Source organism: Geotrypetes seraphini, chromosome 6 (assembly GCF_902459505.1).
Source record: "Geotrypetes seraphini chromosome 6, aGeoSer1.1, whole genome shotgun sequence".
In the NCBI taxonomy this organism is placed as follows: domain Eukaryota; kingdom Metazoa; phylum Chordata; class Amphibia; order Gymnophiona; family Dermophiidae; genus Geotrypetes; species Geotrypetes seraphini.
Window position 1 is genome coordinate 190999371 of NC_047089.1, and position 25623 is coordinate 191024993.

Below are 25623 nucleotides of genomic sequence, written 5' to 3' on the forward strand. Positions count from 1 at the left end.
CTCCTATCACGATCCCCGCCTGCGTCGGAAGCCTTCTCTCTGACATGACGTCAGAGAGGCTTCCGACGCAGGTGCGGCTGTGAGAGGAGTCACTGCAGCGGCTTTGAACTTAAAAATAACTTCTGTCAGGAACTGTAAGGTAGCCAGCCAGACCGTGGAACAATACCTGGGGGGCCGCTAGTATTAGGCCATTCTGTTAGATGGAGTGAGGACGGGAGGGGGGAGTTGCTTCCATGCGTCCCTGCTAAGCTGACTCCGCATGCACAGAAGAAACCACCGCTGACTCCTTCTACTGCGCATGCGGGGCCACGGAGGTACGGATCACAGATCACGCAGGTAGGAATGTGCATGTGCGCTTAGGGTTTTATTGTTAGTGATACTGGCAATAGCGCCAAGCCTTGTGGAGCTCCACATGTTAATTTGAAAGTTGATGAAGTAGATTTTGAAGTAATCAAAGAAAATGTTCTTTTTTATAGAAAAGAGCTAAACCAGGATAGCACATTCATACCTAAACCAATACTTGCCAGTCTGAAGCCACATGTGAAGCATTTCAGAAACCTACACAATCCTAGCTTTGATTTGTCCATATTACCTGCCCCACTCTTTTCATTTATAGCCTCTTATATAAAGCTGTTTATCATGGGCTGCTGCGGTAAATGCCCTGAAGCCCAAAGGGATTTAAAAAGCTTTGGAGCATTTGCCATGTGGCACTCACTAGTGTGGCTTTGTAAAAGGGGGCCTTAGATACAGGCTGGTTATTCACTACTGGATATATTTTATTTCTCCTTTTTTTTGCTGGGTAAGGGAAAATTTCATAGTGAGTTATGAGTTCAGCATCACCAATCATTTTCAAAGGTTGGCTCCTATGGTAGTTAGTGTGTGGTAACTACCACGCACTAACCAACAATTTTGCATTTAAAACGGGTCCACTTTATGCCTCCTAAACAGGAGATATTAACTGCATCTTCGCTAACTGCAACAAGAATACCACAAACTAATGGGCATTTTAACTCATGGCCTGCAAAAAAAATGCTGGACATATCTTCTAGTAGGTGCCACATTAAATCTGCACTTACTGAACATTGATTTCTTGCTTTAAGGCATTGTAACTGCAAAATTTAATGCATTTTAGAAAAAGGACCTCAAAGTTCATTTTGAAATCTTTGCTGCCCCCAAGGCAGTGCAGCAACATTCAGCTGGCCCCAAGAAAGAAAATAAGTTTTGGTTCTTTGGAAGACATCTATCTATCTACAGTACCTATTTCATGGTTTAATGTTTGAAGCAAGTGTGACCCCCCCCCCCCCACCCTTATAAGAATGCCTCTGCTGCAGAGCAGGAGGTGCTGTATTTTTTTGGGGAGTCATTTAGGCCCATAATCTATAAACGGTGCAATAATTTAGATGCCTATAGGTGCCCTACTGGCACCTAACTTAAATGACAAAGCTGTTTAAAAGCGACCTTAAAATTGTTTAAAACCAAAAAAGTAGACACCTAGAGGCACCTACAAAACTGGCGCCTAAATCGCATTTATAGTGGTGCTAAAAGATGCCTAAAGTTGAAGTAGGTGTAGCAAACACTGGAAATGACCTTAGGTGTCCTTAGGTACCGCTGTACACGCGATTCATTTCAAACATAGTTGCTGGAAATGTAGTCCTCGAAAACCCCAGCCTATTTCTGACGCCTATGTTTGAAGGAGCCTCAATTCAACAAACAGCGCTGTTGTGTGATTGACACACGATCGGTGGTAGTCTTTTAGGCGGCCACCGATACCAGCCCCGTTTGTAGAATCCAACCCTGAGTATATGTATGTCAATAGTAGAAATCAGTGGAAGGAGTTGGATGCCCCTTTTCCTGAGTGGGAAGGGGAACAGTATAAAAGGGAAAGGAGGAGTAAGATCAAGGTCATCCTGATTCTCCCGACAGAGCTCTAATACTGAGAGAGACTCCTGAAGGTACTGACTGCGTGTGGAGGGAAAAGTCTGAGAGGGTTTGCCAGAAGAACAGACAACAAAGTGAGAGGAGAGAAAGTGGAACCTGGAGAATTTCACTAAAAGAGAATATAAGAGACTTTACTTTTCCAAGGGGTCATCAGGAGAGGACAGGTTAAGGAGTGTGTGGACATCCATCTCAAAAAAGAGAAACTGTGAGTGAAAAGACCCTGCTTCTTGCACAGCCTGTGTGGAGTGTTTCAGCTTGGCAGGGCTGAGGAAAGAGGGTGGGATCCTGAAGTGGCTCATCACATGTACAAAGGAGTGGAGTGAAGAGATTGGGGAAGGTTTCTTGACGTGACTTAATCATGAATGGCTTGTAAAAACATTTTCAATATTCGCACGAGAAGAAATTTGTAAATAATTTATGTATTGACTCTGCAATCAAGTTCAAGTAAAGTTCCAGTTATCAATAGTACCTTGGTCTCAGCTTGATTCCTTTGGTAAGAGAATAAAGTAAGGACCGAGTGTGGTGATTGAACCTTGGTATTGTGATCATTTGGCCTACCAGAGTAAGTCTGATCCTGGTCTACGCCCAGCTCATAGACTTAAAAACAGTTCCAAATAAATTTATTTTATAAATTTATTTTATAAGCCCAACCCAAAGAGCTGGCTGGTGCCCACAGACTGTGTGTGAGTGGAACCAGGGTTATACAAGGAATGATATTAAAAAGAACTATCAAGAGTAAACAGTACATAAATAGATAAGTAAACATCAATTCAGCATTATGAAGCAGCTCAACAAATCAGATGCTGTAAACATCCTTAAAGAAGGAGCTAACCCAGGAAATCCATGACACTCATGAGTAAACTGTATGCCCCATAAACATTATTCTTTTCAACTTTGCCAGATATTTTCTTCATCTCTAGAGATAGTCAGGGGACTTCTTCCAGTATGAAGCTATGCGAGATTAGCTTCTGATTATAGATGTTTTCTTTATATATCTATATTGATATCGATATCTATGTTGTCTTGTGCATCCCATTTTAAGTTTCAGTATCTGGGCCGCAGGAATCTCAGCAGCTCTGTTGATGCCTGTACCAATACTGCAGACTCCACACAAGGGTCTTGCTGCTGAGGGGGTCACAACTGCCTCCATGAGTGGTACATTGCAAAAACATGAAGCCACCAATGAAAACCAAACCCCTTCCCACCATCTTCAGCATCCTTCAAGAGCAGAGGAACACAGGGTCTCTTTGTAGCCGATTATCAGTAGATTTAACAAAACGTCATTTCAAGAAGTACCACATTTCTGATGCTGAAATGCCTTTTCCAGAAGTGCAGCATCTGAGGAGGTGGTACCCCTGGACATGGCGATCAGCACAGTGAAAGGACATGGCAATAACATCACTTTGGAGGGTAAGTAGTGAGGCAAGTATCAAAACACTTGCTCTGCCTGTCTATTGGAAAGTATGTAACGTGGTTTTATTGGACACTTGGTCAACCATAGCCCTGTCTATGAGATCTAGCAAGGAAAAACATATTCATGGGGCTTTGTTCTGCAATTGATTATATGATATTTTGGTTTTATCTTTTTACAATGCACACTGCATACATCCAGGTCTTTGGAAGGTGGACATTGTTTTGAACACTTAGGGGCTCATAATCAGAACGCCCAGACATCCAAAAATCTACTTAAGTTGGCACGGACATCCTAATCAACAGAATGTACAAGTGCCAATTGTCAAAACCAACTTTCTGAATGCCCACCAGGACTTCTAAGCCGCTGTGCATTCAGAGCTCAAAGGGGCATACTGGGAGGAGTATTATGGACAGCATTTGGATGGGCTTGTGGGCAGGCTCAGACTTAGATGTCTTGCAGGGACAATCAAATGTTTGGCAGACATCCTGAATGTAACTTATACATTTTGAGAAAGACCTGTTTTAAAAGGGTATAAGTATTAAAATTGTACCCAAAGTGACCATATAACCACAGCAGAGATAAAGTAAAGACATACACACACTTCCTCAGTGCTCACTGACCCCCCCCCCCCCCTCACACCCCACAAAGATCAGAATACCGAATACATATCTGTCTTCAGAACAGCAGCACTTGGTATAAGAAAGCCTTATAGACCTACACACAGGTGTCTTAAGTACCATGGTGGGTGAGCTAGTGACTATAAAGCATTCCTACTTTTCCATTGAGTCTTAATAATATAAATTAGCCCATTGCAAAATTATTTTTTTATTCAATCGTTTATTTATTAATCTTACCATGCCTCAGACTTAGAGTGTTTATAACATCAAATGTTTTCGTGTGCTCTGGATATCAATCACTGGCATTTATCCACCTTCCCCCCTTTATTTAATTTAATTTAATAATTTAATACATTCTCTAAATTCATCTTTATAAGAAATTTTTCTGTATAAAAAATTTTTCTGTTTCCTTCTATCACTATTCAAAAAGATTTTATCCAATCATAGGTATTATACCACTGCAGTTCATTATCTCATGTTGTTTTTCTTCATAATACATCTTAAAAGATAGTTTTTAATTTGGAGAGTCAGCCTTTTTTTAAAGTCCATATTCTTATATAGTTCTTCTTCTTTGATTATTAGTGCATCTATCAAATTCTGCAGAACTTTCCCACCTATGATTTTTCTTTAAGCCCAATGGGTGGCATAATGTTATTTTCTACGAGAAGCACTTCACATACTCTTAAGAACTTTATCTTAATATTCATATTTAGTAACAGTACTTTGACCAAAGGGCCGCCGCGTGAGCAGACTGCTGGGCATGATGGATCACTGATCTGACCCAGCAGCGGCAATTCTTATGTTCTTATCTGCACTATTTCCGGCTTTCACTCTTTAGCCACTTGAGTCTTTCATAAAGTACCATCTAGCCGCTTCTATTTCATTCCCAACGCAGCCTGCGTTTTGCGGTTCAAAAATTTGTAACCACTGCCTCAGGGTTGTTCTGCTCAAACGGCAATATTTCTTCTTCTTCTCCTTACGGACCTATAGTCCTTCTCATAGCAGATGCAAAGAGAAGTGAAGATCATTCTACATAGAAATTTGAAGAATATGTGTTGGGCGGGACTAAAATCTACAGATGTATTCCCTATTTCAGAAAAGGAATTTAGGTAGGGTTATCATATTTGTGAAGTCAAAAAAGAGGACACATGTCCCACCCCTGCCCCATTCACAGTGTCCTACCCTGCCCCTATCTCTCACTAGTCTCGTCCCTATCCTGTCCCCCCCCCCCCACACACACACCTTTCACCCATCTGAAGCCATCATACAGGCAGGTATTGTCACCCAGTCAGGCCCGCACAACCCTGGCGTGGCTCCCAAAGAGGGAAGACCCTACACAATACTTCAGTTCACTGGTGTATCACCGATAATTAACCAATGTCAGATACTCCGCATATTGCAAACAGTTTTAATTCAAAAAAACAAAGTAACAAGGCTGGTGTTCTGTCTCAGCACAGAGATAGCCACACAATATTTCCACCAAGGTTCTTGGAAGCTCAATTAGCCAAAAAGAAATCAAAACAAAAATATCCTGTCCCAGGTAAGTATCATTAAGTTCTGAGTTTGGTACAGTCTTTAAGTATTCTTTCAGGGAATGCAAAACTCACAGTCATCAGTTCATTATACTCCAAGGATCTCTGGACTTCAGCTTATCTTAGTCCCGGTCTTCACCAGGTCCTTGGTTTTTAAACAAGTAAAACAAAACTTTAGCACTAAACAGCACTCCGGTCCTGGTGTTCCAGGAACAGGATTGCCAGGTTCACTTTCACAAAAGGCTTTGCACAAGCACCCACAAAATCCCCCAACCCGAGGTCTTCTGTGAACCCAACCCCAATCCTGTAAGTCCTAAGTTGGGTCCTGTTCCACCACCAGAAACACACCAGCTTCTCACAAAACTCTGTCCCCGCTGGTGCAGAGTAGTGCTGCCCGATTCAGGAATTAAAATTTTGATTCAATTTTCCTGCCTAATTGGGGTTTTTTTTTTTTTTCAAACATCCTGGTGGGTTTATTTTATAGCCTCTTCACCCCCTTTGCCACTGTGGTGTAAACAAAATAAACAAACAAAAAATACTTTTCCTCTCTCTGTTAAATCCTAGCTCACGTTTGCGGTCTAACACCAGCTCTGGCAGGATGCACGTTTCAAATCTGACATATTGTAATTACAAAATGGAAAATAAAATTAGTTTTTCTACCTTTTGTTGTCTGGTCATTATTCAAATCTTGTTAGTCCCAGGCTCTGGTTGTCTTACTTGCCAGGGTCTTCTTCTTTCTTCTTTCTCCGTTCTAACCATCCATCTGCCATTTCTGTCCTCCCCTTCCGTTTCCCTTCCCTCCTCCGGAGGTCTGGCATCTTTCTTTTTTTTTCGTCTCCATCCACAGATCCACCTTTTCTTAACTACCCTTTCATCCAGCATCTCTTCCTCCTTCCCCACCACCCCAGGGTCCACCATCTCTCCCTTTCTTTTCCCAACTACCCTCCTATTCAGTATCTCTATCCCCCCTCCACATCATCCCTTGCATCCAACTTCTCTCCCTTTCTGTTCCTTCCCTCCCTAAATCCCATTGTCCATCATCTCTCTCCCTCCCCTCTATTTTTAGACCCATTATTTCTTCCCCCCCAAAGTCTGGCATATGCACATCTCTTTGGACCCCCCTTCCCTCCCTCCGTGTACTTCTACACCAGGGCCCCTCTCCCCTGAAGGTCTGTCCCCCCTGAAGGCCTGCACCTCCCCCATGAAGGCCTGTACCCCTATCCCTGAAGGCCTGTCCCCCCTTGAAGGCCTGCCTGTCCTCCCTGAAGGCCTATGCCACCATCCCTTGCCTGTCCCCCCCTTAAAGGCCTGTTCCCCTTAAAGACCTGTTCCCTCCTTGAAGGCCTGCACCCCACCAAGGTCTGCCCCACCCCTTAAGGACTGCCCCCCAAGCCTGCCTGTCCCCCCCTTTGAAGGCCTGTCCCCCCCTTAAAGGCCTGTTCCCCGTTAAAGGCCTGTTCACCCCTTGTAGGCCTGCACCCCCCAAGGCCTGTCCCACCCCCTGAAGGACTGGCCCCCCCTGAAAGACTGCCCCCTGAAAGACTGCGCACCCCTCCGGGAAAGCCTCCGTGTTCCCCCTGGCCTCCCCGAACCGTGTACCTTACAGCTTCAGCCGAAGATCGCGATTATAGCTCTTTGCACTGAAGTGCTTTGAGCTGTTTCCACTGCTGCTGTCCCGTGAATCGGGCAGCACTAGTGCAGAGTAGCTCAATCAGGACTAGACACAAGTCCAATACTTGCTTATAGCTGTGCAACAAAAAAAAAAAAACACTTTTCAAAACATTCTTTGCCAGGTCCTTCTTCCAAGAAATAGTCCCAACAATACTCTTTAAGGAAAACTTCCTTAACACAAAAGAATAATTCATGGGCAGGAAACTGCCACACTCACATCCATGGGTTCCAGGGATTCCACTCCAGGCATTACAAACTCTTACTTCCATTTGTTCCTCTGGAACCTCTTGCTCTGCCATGTCCTGTGTTACAGGACTTTCCCAATCCATTGGTTCTGGGTTTGGAGCTTGCCCTTGCCTGGCCAGGAGAATTCTTTCTGCCAGCCCCTCCTGAGCTGTCCCTCTCAGACTCTGAGAGCTGCTTTAATGGAGAAGAGCCACTCCCACTCTTATGTGGCTGAGGTACTGCTTTGGAGGCTCTCTGGCTCCCTCTCAGTTCAGTGGTAATATTACACCCTGGGAGCTGGTTGTATTTCCTAAGGGAGTTTGTTTTTCTGACAGGCTCTGGCTCGGAAAAGGGAACTAGGTCTGCATCAGATTCATTGTCCTCGGGATAGGCAGCTCTGTCCTCTACAATCTCTGAGGCTCTACCTGTCTGGATTCCTGGCTAGGGGAGTTGGCTTAACCCCTATCCTAACCTTGACAGGGTCATCCTTGGGGATGGGAATGTCACAGTATGTACTGTTTCATTACCATATTTGGGGATGGGAGGGGGGTCAGTGTCCACTGGGGGAGTATGGGAGTCTCATGCTTGCATCCTTCCAATGTTCATCTGGTCAATTTGGGTGCCTTTTTGGTACTTAACTGTTATTAAAACAGGTCTAGCTCCAGACATCAAAACTGTGCCCTGGATGTGTTCTTACATATTTGATTATGGCTGAAAAAATGTCATAAGCCCACCCTAGTTCCACCCATACCATGCCTCTAAAATGCCCCCTCAAGATTTAGACAAAAGATCAACAGCATAGATATATGTTTAGAATATAGATTTCAAAAACAATGAATTAGAAGAGTTTGGCAAGAAAAATGTTCATCTTGCCCCTTTATGTCAATTTTAGGAAATTTTTCTTTTTTGAAAATGAGCCCAATAGCTTCTGGGTGTGTTTCTTGTCTGAAAAGTGCATGCACATGCAACTCATATCTGAAGAATAAAAGTATACATGTGTTTATTATATGTGTGTGCGCATGTATGTACTGTACTGTATGTATCTTTGTTTCTGGTGGAGACAGAATCTCATACATTTGGGCTAGAGTGGAGATGTCCGCTAGTATACTATAAATGTAACTGTGTGTGTAAGTGAAGGAACTTGTTCATTCTGGAGAATTTACCTAGCTAACTACTTCTAATTGGACAAATTCCTTTGAAAACTCAACAATGCTCTACTCTGCCTGTATTCTGTCAGAAACATCAAAGAAAGCTTAATATTTTGATTTTCCATTTGTGAAGCTTTTCTTACATGTAAAATATTTGTACATTTATACTTCTGGCATATTACCCATAAATCTTACTCTTTGGGGTAATATGCTGATCGCTGTGTTTGAATCAAGCTGTATAGGAACTAAGTCTTAAAGATTGATTGGGCCATCAAACCCAGCTCTGTGCAGTCAATACTGTCTGACAGGGTAGCTGACAGGTTCTAAAGTCAGTCAACTTTAAGAGCTGAGCTGCCTGAGTGATTAGTAGGAATAAATGTAAATGCCTGCAAATTTTGAGAAAAATCTCTTCATTAGGAATAAAGGACCATTGATAGCTCCCAGTAAAAGAGTAGGGCAAAAATTTAGAAAGGGAATAAAATTATCTTTTATTTTTCATAGCCAGAGTTCCAAAAGTTGTTAGCAGAGTGTTCAGCATCTAAATGTCATTCTGCTATAGGACAGAAAAGAAAGTTAGGGTTTTGCCTTTTTAATCTATTAAAGAGTAGGAATACAGAAGAAGAACAAGAAAAATTAAACTGGAAGACTCAAGGGCCACAATGTCAAGTAAGGAGAAGGGACTCTATAAAAGAAACAGACAAAAACCAGATAAGTGACTGCTTTACACATTCAGAGACTGTAGTGTCAGGAGTAAGAGCTTGGCAAATGGTAAGGAATAGTTTTCAGGTTTGGGCTGAGTGTATGACTTCCAAGGTTTGATCTAAAATTTCAGTTCCAGCTCCACATTAGTTTAATGCAGAATCTTAACCTAGATTAATTGGTGACTATAAATAAACCTCTAGTGCTGGGTTCAAAGAGCAAAAGGTTTGGGCAAGGGAGGGGAATGAGATGAGGTTTGGACTAATTCCATAGCAGTGTTTCCATGCGTGGTTGAAATTAGCTTTCTACAGTCAGTGTTGCCTAACGGGTAAGTGGAAACAGTAGCATAATAAGGGGGGAAGGAGGTGGACCGCCTGGGGCACTGTATTAGGGGTGCTGGCATCTCTCTGCCCTCCCACCCTTGTACCTCTTTGGCTCTTTGCCGGTGCATGCAGCATCTCCAACCTGCTGATTGCACTGGTCTAGGCTCTTTCTCTCCAATGTCATTTCCTGGTCAGGGGACCAGGAGACCAGGAAGTAACATCAGAGGGAGAGCCGAGGCCAGCGTCAGCAGCAGGTTGGAAATGCTGCATGCACTAGCAAAGAGTTAAAGAAGTATGGGGGTGAGGTAAGGTGTGCACATGGTGGGGGAGCGGGGGTGGAGAAGAGGGTGGGGGAGCACCATTGCCTCAGATGTCTCCTACCTCTACTATGCCACTGAATGGAATAGTTGGTATCCTTACTACAGAACTGCCAAACCTGTGAAACAGCCTGCATTAGAAGAAACCCAACCTAGTGTTAGGGCAAGCTGTGTGGGAGTCTGCAGTAGTGCTGCCCGATTCGCAGTTTGAATCAATTCACCGATTCACTTCGGGTGAATCGATTCGAATCGATTTGTTTTTGCAAAAAAAATTGAACTCACCGATTCGTTGGCCCCCTTGCTAGAGATCAATTCGAGCTTTCCCTTTACCACTGGAATCCTTCCTTCTAATGTAACTTCCAATTTTGCGAAACCAGAAGTTACATCAGAAGCAAGGACTCCTGTGGCAGAGGGAAAGCCAAGCGGACCTCTGCGTGCAGATTGGCGGCAGCAAGGTGATTTTTAATTGGTTGGCTGGCAACAGATGCCTGCGACTCATCTTCCTGCATGTACGCTCATGCTTCCCCCGGAGCCCGGCAAATTCCCCTGATCTACCACCTGCATGCACCGTTCCTGCTGCTACTGCTCAGTGGTGCACACCTGCTCTCCCAGGCCATGCCAGAGGCTGGCCTTTCATTGGCCACCACATGACAGCCAGAGCCCTGTGCACCTGTGAGCACCGGGCGATGTGAGGGTGCACGGGGGCTCGCAAGGAGTGGTGCGAGCACATTGAAAGTGATGCGGAGACGCTTCTCGCTTGGCTTTTGCCAGGCTGCGTCTTCTGCAGTTCACGGTAAAAGCATTTTTCCACTGTGCGAAGTGCCCAGAGCTTTTGGTAGGTGCCACAATGCACGAGTGTTGCCCTGTGTCAGCCAAATACTGGGCTTCTTTGTTGGGAGTCAGAGCTGGGGGGAGAGGGACTTGTTGGAGTTGGTGGACTGGAGAAGGAGAGATGGGGAGAAGATGGATTGGAGAGAGGAACTTGGTGAGGGGGAAGATGGATGTTGGAGGGGGAGATGGACTTGGGCGCGATCATGGAGAGGGGGGATGGGCTTGGGGAATTGGTGGACTGGAGAGGGAGAGATGGGGAGAAGATGGATGAATCGAATCGAAACGAAATATTTTTTCCTGAATCAGGCAGCACTAGTCTGCAGCCACAATGGTGTATGAAATAACAAGGCACAAGCACTGTTACAATATATCCCAAGCAGGCATTTGTGGAATACAGGAAGCAGCAAAGTAACTATGGGGTAGATATTCAGCTGGTGGTAGTGAACGTTTTTTTAAGCAGCTAACGGCATTATCCCCGGTTATTCAATGCCAGGCCATATCCATACACTGGTGTTGAATATCCAGCTATATGCAGCTGACTATCTCTTATGTGGTTAAGTGCAGTATTCAGCACTTACGGTAGGACTGAGTATTTTGTGATCTGATTTTGCTGCTTAACTTAGGCGTTTTAGTGCTGAATATTGACACTTAACCATACAAGTGCCAACTCCACCCCCAGACTGCCACAAAAAAGCCATATTTTAGTTTAGCAATCTGTGATGATATTCAGTGACACTAACTGCTTTAACGTCTGCTGAATATCAGCGGGTAGCCCTCCCCCCCCCCCCATACAAGTGATTTAGCCAGCCAGAAGCTGTTTCTGGCTAGTTAAATCACTTTGAAGATTGACTGATATATTTCTAGCCACAGACTAACCAAATCACCTAAATCATAGCCTCTAGTTTCAGAAGTAGATTCTGCAGCAAAAGTTTGCAAATTCTGCAGTGTTAATATGGCAATTGTGGCATTTTGAATGAACTAAGGCCAGTATTGGACAGACTTGTACAGTTTGTATCCCATATGTGGTGATTCGGTGTAGGATGGGTTGGCGAGGGCATCAATGGGAACTCTACTAACTTGGAACATGAAGACGTTACTGGCCAGACTTTACAGTAGATATCCTCCAAACAGCGGGATGGTTGGGTAGGCTGGCTGGAGTAAGCTTAGATAGCAAGTTCAGCATTTGGAGCCTAGGACAATAAAAGGTGGACTTTAGTCTATGGCCCAGAAATATCAAAGAAGAGACAAGTTAATTTAATCAAGTATTTTTAATGAGAATAACTAATGGACAGACTGGATGGACCATTCAGGTCTTTATCTGCCATCATTTATTATGTTACTATGTTACTATTTTGCATATGAATCAACGTACATATGTTTTGCAGAATAAAAACAATTTTTCAAACTTACTTTGTAATGAATAATTTATTGTGTACTTTTTGGAGTTTTATGGGATGGGTATGGAATATCAGGTATTAAGGAATAGATGTAATCTCAGGGATGGTGAGGAGATAGGGAGAAGAAAGGGAGAAGAATGGGGAGAAGAGAAAGAAGGAGGAACAGGAATAAGGTGGGGAAAATAGATTCCACAGGGGAAGACTAAGATGGAGGATGAGGAAAGGGGAAGAGTAGGGGAGTCTTGAATGAGAGAATAAGATCCTAAGTCCCTGTCCCAACTGCAATCATGCTCTTTTTACATACCCACCTGCGCTCTATCTTTCTCTCTCTCTCTCTTTTCTTTTCCCCAAACACCCCCCCCCCTTGTTCCACCTCCCTTCTTTTCCCCACATCAGGTACATTCTCCCTCGACTTATGTGCCTTGTATAGATGAAAGTACATGAAATATATTTGGATACAGTAGAGGTAGTGGGTGACTAATCTACTTTTGAATATTCATTAAGGATATCAAGAAAATCTGTGGTCCTCAAGGACTGAACTGGGGCAAGCCTGGTCTAGGATGTTGGTATTCAGTTTCAGTTCTCAAGGGCTGCCAAAGGATCAGATTTACAGGCTACCCCTAATGAAAATGCATGAGAGATATTTGCATGCCTACTACTTCCATTATATGTAAGTCTGTCTCATACATATTCATTAGGGGTAGCCTGAAATTTTGACCATTGGCAGTCCTCAACAAATGGGAGTGGTCAGGAGCTACCACTGGTCTGGGAGCTACACAAGGAACTATTTAGGTACCGAGTACTATTACTCTAAATCAGGCTTGTCCAAGTACAGTTCATGAGGGCCTCAAACAGGCCAGATTTTCAATTTACCCTTAACAAATATTCATATTTGCATACAATAGAGGTAGTAGGCATGCAAATCTCTCATAAATATTCATTAGAGATATCCTGAAAATCTGTCATGTTTGCAGCTCTTGGAGACTGAACATAGACAAGCCTTATCTCTAGACCAGTGTTCTTCAACTTTTTTACACCTATGGACCGGTGGGGAAAAAAAAAATTATTTTGTGGACCGGCAAACTACTAGGACTGAAATTTAAAAACCCCATTTCCACCCAGTCTCCATGAGCTCCATCCTCGCAAACCATCTGATCCCATCCGCACAAGCCTCAGTTTTGATTTTATACTGAATGTATTTTATTAAAGTATAAAAAGAAACAATATTCTGTACAATTGTCATTTTATAAATACAAATAATACAGAGCAAGGATCAACAAAACCCCTGTCTCCCCTCCCCTTCACATATATCCCCTCTACTATCAAGAAAACTGAATAAGCCAAATTATTACAGAATTCTACACAGAAATATCATGCTAACAGAATACCGCAGTCACACATAGCAGGAATAGGGTTAGGGGAGTGCAACTAGGGCAACTGCCCCCCTGGTCAGAGAGAGCCCTAAGCCACTGCCTGGACTTTGCAGTCCCTAGTTATGACTAACACCAGCTCTAGCAGGATATATATTTTAAATCTGATATATTCTAATCACAAAATAGAAATAAAATTATTTGTTTCTACCTTTTGTTGTCTCTGGTTTCTGCTTCCATCGTCTTTTCACTCTCTTCCTTCCAGCGTCTGCCCTCTCTGTCTTTTCAATCCAGCATCTGCCCCTTCCATCTACTGTCTGACCTCTCCCCCTTCCATATGGTATTTGTCTTTTTTCTATGCCCCTTTCCCCTTTCTATCCAGCCTATGCCCCTCTCTCCTTTTTACACGATTCATTCCAGCTTCACTGCTCTCTTCATTTTTATCTCTCCTACACCAGATCTAGCATCTTTGTCCCTCTCAATTTCTCTGCTGACTCCCCTTCCCATCTCATTCCTGTCTCTCCCCTTCCCCTCCTCTAATCTCCCTGCCAGCTGTTTCCTTCCTTTTTTCTTCTCCCTTCCCTCCTCCCCCTGTCCAGCAGTAACTCTCTTCCCTTTCCTTTCCCTCCTCCTCTCCCAGCAGCATCTCTCCTTCGCCCTCCCTCCAGGTCCAGTAGCAGATGTCCTTTTTTTCCTCCTTGCCCAGCAGCTTCCCGTACTCCTTTCCCTCCTCCCCTCCCAGCAGCATCTCTCCTTATCCCAATCCAGGTCCAGTAGCAGCTGTCCCTTTTTCCCCTTGCCCAGCAGCTTCCCAGAGTCCTTTCCCTCCTCCCCTCCCAGCAGCATCTCTCCTTCTCCCTCTCCAGGTCCAGTAGCAGCTGTCCCTTTTTTTTTCACCATGCCCAGCAGCTTTCTCCCCTCCCAGCAACTCTCCTTACTTGCTAGCGCTGCGATTCAGTAAGGCAGCCTCAGGTCCTTTGTTGGGTCGCACCGCCTCTGAGGAAAGTGGAAGTTGCATCATCAGAGGCAGCCCAACTCAGCAAAAGCTCCAAGGCTTCCTTCCTGAATCGCTGCGCTTGTAAGTAAGGAGAGCCGCTGGGAGGGGAGAAAGCATAGGAAAAAATGTTTTAAAAACACATTTCTTAATTGTTTCAAGACTAAATCATCAGCTATTATACAGCTATAGAATTTATCACATAAACTTCAGTCTCAACAATAGTTCAAGCCTACACAAAATGATCTTCATCCAGATTATAATTAGCAGTTCTAAGCCACAATACACTCGAATGGTCAAATGCCAGAAATGATTAACCTGGGTCAGTAGTAAATTATTCTGGTTCAGTTTTGTTCACAGGGCAATGATTCATGACATGGTATCCATAGAGTTTCTCCAAGGCTATCATTCAAGCGTAGGAGCATCCCATCATAATAATACAGAATGACAAAAGAAATGGTTTTAAGAGAGAGCTACATGTGAAGCATTTCAGAAACCTAACAAATAACAAACACAGGCCAATAATTATGAAGTCTCATTTCTCAACATGTGCCATCTTTGGCACAGAGGATGAAACTGTGGTGGTCAAGTTCTCTCCATGCTCAGCTTTTCTATTTCCTTTGCTAATATTTCCAGATCTAATCATTTTAATGCCCTCCCCCCCAACTGTTCTGTGGTTTCCTCTTTCCCTTTACCCTCTATGAAGTCTACTTTACCAACAGAACCTCTTAAGTACCTAACCAGTTTGACCATGTCTTCTGTGAAAAATATATAGAACAAAGAGCAGACCAAATGAGTATATGGAGTAAAAAGAAATTTAATGACACATGTGCCTGACATTGCCACGTTTCTCTCGAGGGATGCATCAGAGGCAAAACTACAAATAAAATCATAACTAAATCAACAATAAAATCATATACTTAAATGGCTGAAAACATTTGAATTTTACTTAAAACAAAATGGGCAATATATAAAAATAAACAATTCATGAATGGGGAAATCATGCGTATATAGAACTATGCCTCTGATGCAGCCCTCGAGAGAAACGTGGCAACGTCAGGCACATGTGGCATTAAATTTATTTTTTGCTCCATATACTCGTTTGGTCTGCTCTTTGTTCTACACCTGAATCGTCACAGATCATCTGCCTCTCTTACGCCCCTGTCTTCTGTGAAAAATCAAGTCCTTACAGCTAATTTTATGACTTTTCCTATCACACAATTATTTTAGGTATCAATCAACCACTATTCAGTTGCAATGTCCCAAGGCTGATAGTGGTTTAACGAATAGTTATTTTAGAGCTTATTTTTCTAGAACCTATTCTTAGAACATAATTTTAGAAGATCTAATGGGGGAAAAAAGCCTCAGAATCTGGAGCCATTTACCCAATCAGGGTTCTAAATGTGATCACTCACTCCACTCCTCATACAGTCATAGGCAAAAAAACCCCAGTATTAAGTTTTTCATCTTTTTTCTCTTTTTTTCTCTTCTATTTTTCTAAAATTTTCTCTCCTACTATATATCTTATTTCAATCAAATATTTCTTCATTCAGCCTTAGGAACAATCATGACCCCAAATCACCAGCAGTTTGTCACAATTTCAAAGTTTGTCTATCATATCGGAGTAATCAACTGGACTTATCTTGAGTATTTTGTATCCAATCATCCTTGTGTTTTCAGTTAGCTCCTTTGTGAATCATCTGCCATTACTGTCTGTGTGTCTCTTGTGTTCAGGGTCCTCCACCACTGCGTTTAATGCCGACGCAGCCAGCATTTCGCAGATATTCTTTTAATCCTGCTGCATCAGGGCAAATGTTTCACAGAACTCTCTTTTTTTGATTCCTTGTATCCCGCTGCTGGCTTCCTATGACACAACAATCCATATACATATATTCTTTATATTCTCTTTTGCTATGTTTTGTTTAAATAATGTATTCCCCCATTGAGAAGATATATGCATTTATAGGGCAATTCTATAAAGTATGCCTAACTAATGGACATTTATGTGTGTTAAGTGCTAAATACTATTCTGTACAATCCATTCCCAAATTACTTAGCATGTTAATGCCAGGGGGCTTGGGTATGGTATGGGTAGGTGATGGACATGTCTCTGACATATGCATGTAATATATAGAATACTATAATTTACCCACACCTCAGGGCACACTTAAGCACCAACAGTTAAAATTGCCTTTGTTTGGTGTAACTTGGCACCTTCCTTTAGACAGACCAGTGCTGACTTAGGCTAGTGTTCTATAGCGGCATCTTGGCACTTGGCATATGGTACTGGGGCACTTAAATCTTGGTGCCAGTTTACAGAATTGACACCTAAGTTTGGGATCTGGTTCAGATTTATTTAACTTGATTAGGGAAATCCATTGGAGCACAATAAACAACATAAAACACAGGATATGTGCAGGACACGTGCATAATCAAAAGATATAATGGCTGTAACTCAAATAATGCTCTATGTGCCAATATCAAAATCTTAAATTGTAACCTAAATTCCATTGGTAACCAGTGGAATTTCAAATACAAAGGAGTCACATGATCACAAATATGTGCATGGCCTAACAACCGAATCGCAGCATTTTGTACTGTTTGTAAGCGCTTTAATTGCCCTGCTGTTATTCCTGCGTATACTAAATTGCCGTAATCCAATTTAGATAGTACAAAAGCATGAATTAAGGTATGTAGAGTTTTATATACCAGAACAAATATCTTAAATTTTAAGTGAAATCTGATCAGCAGCCAATATTCCACTTGTGAAAAGGGGGTGATTAATTGTATTTCCTTGCTGCAGCAAGCAATTTCACTGCTATGTTCTACACCAACTGGAACCGTCTAAGTTCACTTTGACAGAGACCCCTAAATAGCAAATTACAATACTAATGCAGTGTAATTCATTCAATTTTTCAAATAGACATTTAATTAAATGAATCTGTCATAGCTTAAAAAACACCTGTGCACTACTGCTGAGATATGAGGAAAGAAAGACAGGCTAGAATCAAGTATTACACCCAATACCTTAATTTCAGTATTAACCAAAATCTTAGTACATAGTTCCACCTAAATGAATCTCTTACACTATGTACAATGGCACTGTGTGAAAATCATCTGCCAGAAAACATCAGTCAGGCACTGTTTTGGAGCAATGATCATCTAACCCCTGACATCCAGAAATTGATAGAAAGAAGAGTGTTTTTCCTATGACAAAACTTCCCAGAACAAAACAAAGGGAAGAGAAATTGTTGCTTTACATGCAAGCAAGTGTTAGACTTTCTGGAGACGAGGGCATAAATTGAGGAGGGGCCCCTAATCCTCTCCCCTCTCTGCCCCTCAGGCTCCCCACCTGCCATTACTACTACATATAAAACAACTTTAAATGACACAAGACACAGACATTTACCAAATACAGAACAATGGATCTTTTCTCTTTCTTTTTTCTTGTTCCATTCCTTTACTGCACTTGTCATCATTTTTTTCCTCCAGTCCCTCCACTCTTTCACCCCCCACTCCACCCCCACCCCTAGTCCAACATTCCCCCCTACCCCTCTCTCATTTTGACTTTTTCTTTTTCTCTTTCTCTCTATGTCCATTCAGATTTCATCTTCTGTCTCATCCTTTTTCTTTTTACTTTTTACTTGCTATCAACTTTAAATCTCCTTCTCTCACCCTTAGCTTTCCCATTTTACCCCTTCTCTCACCTCCTATTCCCTTCCATCTTTCATCCATTCCCTGTTACCACATTTCTATCTCTATACTCACCATTCTCCTCTTATCATTTCCTTGTTACCCCCCTCCCCCCGCTTTCCCACTTGGTTCCACAATTTCCAGTATCTCTTCCCTTTCTCCCTCCCTCCCCTCTTGTAGATCAACATCTCTTTTCTCTTTCCCTCTCTCTTCCCCCACCCCAGCATCTTTCTGTCTCATCTCTCTTCCTTCATGACCCCATCCATTGATCAATTATTTTTTCCGCTGTCTCTCCCTACTATGCTCCAACATCATTCCCTCTCTCTTTCCTGCTGTTATTCCCTCCCTCCACCATAATCCAGGATCGCTTTCCTTTATTCCTTCCCTCCTTTCCATTGTTCAAAATCTCTCCCTTGCTCTCTTCCTTCCACCTCCAGGTCCAACATTTCTCACAGTCTCCTCCCTCCCTTTCTTCCATACCTGAGTCCAATATCCCCTCTTGCTTCAGCATCCCTCCCTTCCACCCCCAGATCCACCATCTCTCTCCTTCCCTTCCCTCCCTCCATCCCATTGGATGCCATTTTTATTTTTCCTCTTCCCTGTATTCCTGGCCCATCATTTCTTCATCCAGTTTTCACCCCAACCCCTGGTTCAGCATCCCCCCCTCTCTCTCTCATCCTCCCCTCTCTGCCTTACAACATCTCAAGGGGGCCTCATGGTTCGGTGCCTTCTCTCCTTCCCCTCACCTGCCCGATCTACCTCAACACAATAACAGTTCTAATACATTGCCTGCAGCCTTTTTAGAGAGTTTTCTTCTGCTACATTTCACCCAAGCAGAAACTGGGGGAGGGGGTATAATGTGGAAGAAGGAAGGCTGCAGGCAATTTATCAAAATCACTGCCACACCAGTGAGAGAGAACCCCTCACTGAGAGAGAACCCCCTTATCCTCATGAGACCCCAGGCATCTAAGTTAACAAAAATAGTGCTGACTGTATAAGGACTGCAATACCTGAAGTACAATAAAACAGGCCAAACTTGAAGATGGATTCTGCAAAAAAAAAAAAACAAAAACACTTCTTCAAAAAAAAAGAAAAAAAAAAGACTTCATCTTTGACCCAGATGCTGAGGCTGACAATATTTGCTAATGCTGACAATTACCAGCAATCTATTAAGAGAATTTCCATGAAGTACATGGGTCACAAGCAAAGACATAATAACAGTTCAACATGACATATATTGCACTCTGAAACTGCTGACAACTACAATCAAGCTGAAACAGAAGAAGGACAGGTCAATGAAGGAGGGAGGGGGCACATGCTCAAGGCATCTTGCCCTTAGTACTGAATACACTGTCATGGGAAATAGGGAAGTCATGTTTGACACCAAGTAGCCTTGTTACGATTCAAAGTTATTTGTATAACAACCAATCTGAATAGCTAAAGTAATATTTCATGTAAAGGTATAAAAAAAAGCTAGCTAATGAGGCAATGGGCAGAGCAAACTGAGACCTGCCAAGATTGCTAGCATTTTCTTGTCTCCTTTGCTTCCACAATTTCTGTATATTCTTATGATGCATTTCCCGTATGCTGCCTTTGCTTTATTATTCATTAAACTTAAATAATTATATGAAACAGCAATTGTGTTGGCTCCGAGGTCATTTCGTGAAGGGCTAAGCAGCCGGCTTTTCACCAGCAACCAATTTGAAGCAAAATGCACATTGAGGTAGACTAGGAAGATGAAGCAAATGGAGGGATATATCATACCAGGGTAGGAAGAAGAAGAAAAGATGCCAGACCATGGAAGCCCACAGAGCTGTGAAGTTCAGGGCAGATGCTCTGTTTGCCCCCCAAGCCCCCCAATGCCAGCCCTGGATGCATGTGGCAAGTCTGAATGTTGTGGTCAACAATTTAATTCACAGGTCTACAGTATATATTCGGCAATCAACAAACTAGCGTTAGTGGATCATCAGCCAGTATTTAAATTGTTATATGTAAAACCCTAACACTATCCTAAAGTGCAAAAATGCAAACATCTGACAAAAGTGTCCCCATAGGCCACATTTGGACAAAATATTTTATCAAAGATGAATTCTGGTTGAAATGACTGTCAGTGTGTATTGTCTAATGTTCAACTGGGAAAGTATAGAATTAATACAGCACATCACAGCCCAGTATAGAATAATTTTTTTACTATTTTTTTTTATATATGCTATTTCATTAATCACCATTTATGAAGCCTTTTATGTAGAATCCTCAGTAGGCTCTTCTTCCTTATAAACTTATGAGCCGCTTTCTTTACCGGATCCTTTTTACATTAGTTGTGCAACCACATCACCTATGTGAACTTATATAGATAATATTATAAATAAGACTTAGCTTATAGATAAATCCCGGGTGCGCCTCCACCGACATGCCGTGTTCCAACTTTTCTTCTGGGTCGGGGCTCCCAGCATGAGATTAATGGAGAGTTTTCATGTCGCACTCCAACAGTTATCAGTTGTCAGTGTATAAAAACATTTTAAAATGATAATAAAAAAAAATATTGCAACTACTTTGGTATGATCTACGAACTTCTTCCATATGCATACTTTAAATATGCAGTGAGGGTCTTGCTGTCCTAATGCTAACTCATATGACTTCTCCCAGCAGCTGATTTTAAACACAATCTGGTGTCAAACAACTTGTAACTAAAATAACATTATGCCCTATTCCAGGTATCAGATATGTGTGACAGTGCTGATCTACTTCCTGCCACTTTTGGTGATAGGTTGTGCCTACACTGTGGTTGGCATCACCCTATGGGCAAGTGAGATCCCTGGAGACTCCTCCGATCGCTATCATGAGCAAGTAACAGCTAAGCGCAAAGTAAGTGAAGCCCTTGTTCAGTTATCACAGTTCATTAATATTAAGTAGAGACACTAAGGGCTCCTTTTATGAAGGCGCGTTAGGGCCTTAATGCATGGAATAGTGCGTGCTAGCTGCTACCGCCTCCTCTTGAGCAGGCAGTAGTTTATCAGTGCATGTGCTAAAAACACTAGCACACCTTCGTAAAAGGAGCCGTATGGGTTATGGAAATAATAAATCTTTAAACAGTCAAAGAATTTAGTACAGGTGTCAACTCCAACAAATGATGTTTATGTTGATTGAATTTAATATAATCCCCTTTCTACAAATCAACAATCGAAAAAAGAAAAGGAACTCCATAAAATATACAGATATAAGCAGTCATGCAACACAAACAATCAAAAAAGGAAAAAATGGGTAGGGAAACCTTAAAATGAGCACACACACCTTAAAATGAACAACCACAAAAATTCTCCATATGCTGACAGTATCACTCTAGAGCTAAAGAGAAAAGAGAGGCCTTCAGACCAGATTTAAAATTGGTAAATGACCTCTCAGATTTAATTCTACTGTTTTATTAAGCTAATTTTATTTCAGCGGACTATTATACAAGCAATTTCACAGGCTTCATATTCTAAGCAATACATGAAGCTCCATATTTGATTCAGCTCCACTGGGTCCCGATGAAAGCCAGGATGGAGTTTAAATAACTTTTAATTTTATTTAATTTAAGAAACATTTGTAGTTCATTTTACTAATAAAGTTCAAGTTCAATGACGTTAAAAATATGGTTACAATTAACCTATGCTATCTTACAATATTTATTTATCCAATATCCTATGGTCCTAATAAAAGTACTTTTGAAAGTACCAAGTTATCAAACAGCATCTGTAATCTCTGTGGGGCCATTTTATCAAAGTGGTAAAAAGTGGCCTTAGTGCACCTTTATGGAGGACATTCCCACGTGCTAAGGCCATTTTTACTGTAGGGATAAAATGGTAGATTTCCCAGTTTTTCCTATAATGGCCATTAATTTTCCCATTTAGCATGTGGCCATATTTTGTAAGCGGTAGGGACTCACACGCTAAACCTGCACTAATTGGTTAGCACATGGCAATGCCCATATGCCTACTCTTCACCAGTGGGTAGCACACACATATCCCAAAATTACTGCAGGATGCCTCAGTGCACCCTAAAGTAAGCCCTTTTATGCTACAGTAAGCTTGCATTTGTGCTTACCACAGCTTCGTAAAAGGGCACCTGTATCAGTGGACTTCAAATTCTCTGGTAAGATATTCCAAGCGGGGAGTGGTATAGAACACATCTATAAATTCAAAAAACATACAGGAACACATGTATAAAAAGTCCTATGAACGTGATGTTTTAATGTTGAAAAGATACACGTTCATAGGACTTTTTATACATGTATTCCTGTATTTTTTTGTGTTTATAGAAATAAAACATTGTTTTTCTCAAGGTTGATGTGTTCTATCCCACTCCCCACTTGATATCTTTATTGGTTTTTACGTGGGGTTTCTGTTCCTCTTACTTTGTTCTAAGGCAGGGGTGCCTACACTTTTTTGGCTTGCGAGCTACTTTTAAAATGACCAAGTCAAAATAATCTACCAACAATAAAATTTTTAAAAACACAAAGCACACTGTACGCAGAGAAAATGTTAATTATCATTTATATTCGGGGGTGGAGGGATTCAAAGAGGTCAGGGCAGATGACTTTAAAATATGCAATGTCACCTCAGTAACAACTATACAAACATAGACAAATATACCCCCTCCCCTTTTACTAAACTGAGATAGCAGTTTTTAGCACAGGGAGCTGCGCTGAATACCACGCACTGCTCCCAACACTCATAGGCTCCCTGCGCTGAAAACCACTACCATGGTTTAGTAAAAGGGGGCCATAGTGCAAAATATAGACAGCAGATAAAAATTCTCAAATAGGACACATTTTGATCACTAAATTTAAAATAAAATCATTTTTCCTACCTTTGCTGTGTGGTGATTTCATGAGTCTCTGGTTGCACTTCTTTCTTCTGATTGTAAATCCAATATTTCTTTCTTTCTGCCTTTCTTTCTGCCTCCTGAATGCTTCCTCTCCTCCAGATTTCATTCCATTTCCCAAACCAACATCTCTCTCTGTCCCTCCATGAGTCCAACTTTTTCTTCCTCCCTCCCTACCCCTACCCTTTTTTTCTTTCTTTCTCTCTCTTCCTTCCCCCCTTTTTGTTCTGTCTTTCTCTCTGTCCCCCTTTCTTTCTGTATTTCTTTCTCTCTCCCTGCTCACCTTTCTTTCTGTCTATCTGTCTTTCTCTCCCCCTCCCCAAGCCACCGCCGCCAATTTCTCCCTGCTTCCTCAATGCCTGGCCAGGTGTGTACAAGCGCCGGGCCCACAAGCCTTCCCTCACGTCAATTTTGATGTCGAAGAGGAAGTTCCGGGCCAGCCAGGCAGCGAATGGCTGGCCCGGAACTTCTTCTTCGACATCAGAATTGACTTTGGGGGGGAAGGCTGTGGGCCCAGTGTTTGTACGTGGCTGGCCTGGTGTCGGGGAAGCAGGGAGAGCAGAACACAAAGGCAACTCAAAGCGATCAATTCGTGTTGCCTTTGCGATCTACTGATTGATCGCGATCGACCTTTTGGGAACCCCTGTTCTAAGGTTTTCCAAGCTTCTGGTCCCCTACCTGTAATTGTTTTATTCCATGTCACTGCTAGATAACATAACTTACCCCCTCTTTTATGAAACCGTGCTAGCATTTTTTAGCACAGAGAGCCACGAATGAATGGCCCATGCTGCTCCCAACGCTCATTGAGTTCCTATGAGCGTCGGGAGCAGCGCGACTCCCCCTCTAGAAACTGCTAGCGTGGTTTCGTAGAAGAGGGGGTTAATTGTTGGTGGTTTAAGCTATATTTCTTGGCTCAAATGTAATTGTCTCGGTAGGAGATACAGGGGTATAAAATGCCTTATGATATTCTGGGGCAACACCATACAGAATTTTAAACACAAAACCATTCCCTTTCCACTTTGTGAAACTTCAAGTAAATGAATTAATTTAGTTTAATTAGCTTTTTATCATGGAGATTTGGTGCAAGAATGTAAGTTTAAAAATATAATGGCACAAAGATCTAGGTCCAAATTATTACAAACCTTTAATGAATGTTGGAAGTGATCATAAACATCAAAATATCCACACAAAAGACCTGCCCCCAGATTCCAGTATTGCTCACAGCACTCCATGTTAGTATTTAATAATCAACTATAACAAAACCCTTAGTGCGCATGTGCACTTGAAACTCAGTGCCTCCGTGCCGCACATGCGCAGTAGAATAGTTCGCCTTCTGCCGCTGATCACCCGTGCCTGCTTCAGCTGATTTCATGCCTACTCCTCTTCTTCTCACCCCTAGACAAGCAGGGGCAGCAGACGCGTTTTCATCAAGCAGACGTGGGGCCTTTGCTAGGCCGGCCCACTTCGATGATGCGAGGTGGGCCAGCCTAGCAAAAGCCCTGAGGCTGCCTGATGAAACTGCGGCTAAAGCTAAACTAAAGCTAGTGGATGCTGGACAGGGGGAACAGGGAAGGGAGAAGGGCTGCTCCTGGACAAGGGGAGCAGGGAAGGGGTACTGCTGGACAGGGGGAAGGTGAAAGGAAGGGAGAAGATGGAGGAGGGAAAGAGGACCAGAGGAGAAGTATGCAGGAGGCCCTGGAAACATAGTTAAAAGCACAGAAAAATAAAGTCACCAGACAAAAAAGGTAGGGAAAATGATTTTATCAATAATAAGAGCGCATGCGCACTTCAAACTCTGTGCGTCCGTGCCTCCGCTTGCGCAGTACACTGCCGTGCCTTCTGAGAGCGAAAGGCGAGGGTGAAGGAAGGGAGAGACAGCCGTGGTCGGAACTTGGGCATGACCGTCTGGAAGGAGAACTGGTCATGTTCTGAGGGAACAGACCGCCTCCGTTTGAAAGTGGCAGAGGGAGTCAGAATGGTCCAGGAGCAGAGGTGAATGAGATCAGCTCAGTGAGGTTGAAGTTGACAGAAACTGTCACAGTTTGAGTGAGAGAGCGCGCGCAAGGGGGGGGGGGGGGAGAATCCTGGTGTGAAGAAGTGGAGAGACAGAGGTGGTCGGAACGGGCGTTGTGACTGGATTCACTTGCCCAGAAAGCCAAGGAGCCGGAGGAAAAAGGAAGGAGAGCTTCAATCAGACATCTTGCCTGCATCTCGGGGACGCATCCTATCTACCTCCGCAATTGCCACAGCTGGAAAACGCAAAACAAGCCGAATCCTCCCTCCCAACCAACTGGAAAGTAAATTAAATCCTTGCAGAGCAGGGGAGACAGAAAGAAAGAAAGACAGCCAGCCAGTGGGGCAGGTAGAGAGACAGCCAGAAAGAAAGACAGACAGATAGTGAGGCAGGGAGAGAGACAGAAAGACAGACAGACAGGGGGCCAGGGAGACAGACAGACAGACAGAAAGAAAGACAGAGACAGACAGACAGGGGGGCCAGGGAGAGAGATAAAAAGAAAGAAAGAAAGAAACACCTCAGCGCCCCATTGTGCTAAAAGTCTACACATCTATTCTAGCACCCATTAAAGTAACAG

At 42.8% G+C, this 25623-nt stretch overlaps 1 protein-coding gene across 2 annotated transcripts in view; it reads left to right on the plus strand.

Annotated features, from left to right (window-relative positions):
* The window catches only part of TACR1 (tachykinin receptor 1), a 260275-nt gene that overhangs the window by 201243 nt on the left and 33409 nt on the right, over positions 1 to 25623 (plus strand). For both annotated transcript variants that reach the window (XM_033947638.1, XM_033947639.1), the window contains exon 4: positions 20884 to 21034. In XM_033947638.1, the coding sequence (XP_033803529.1) occupies positions 20884 to 21034 (151 nt within the window). The remainder of the gene's footprint in view (positions 1 to 20883; positions 21035 to 25623) is intronic.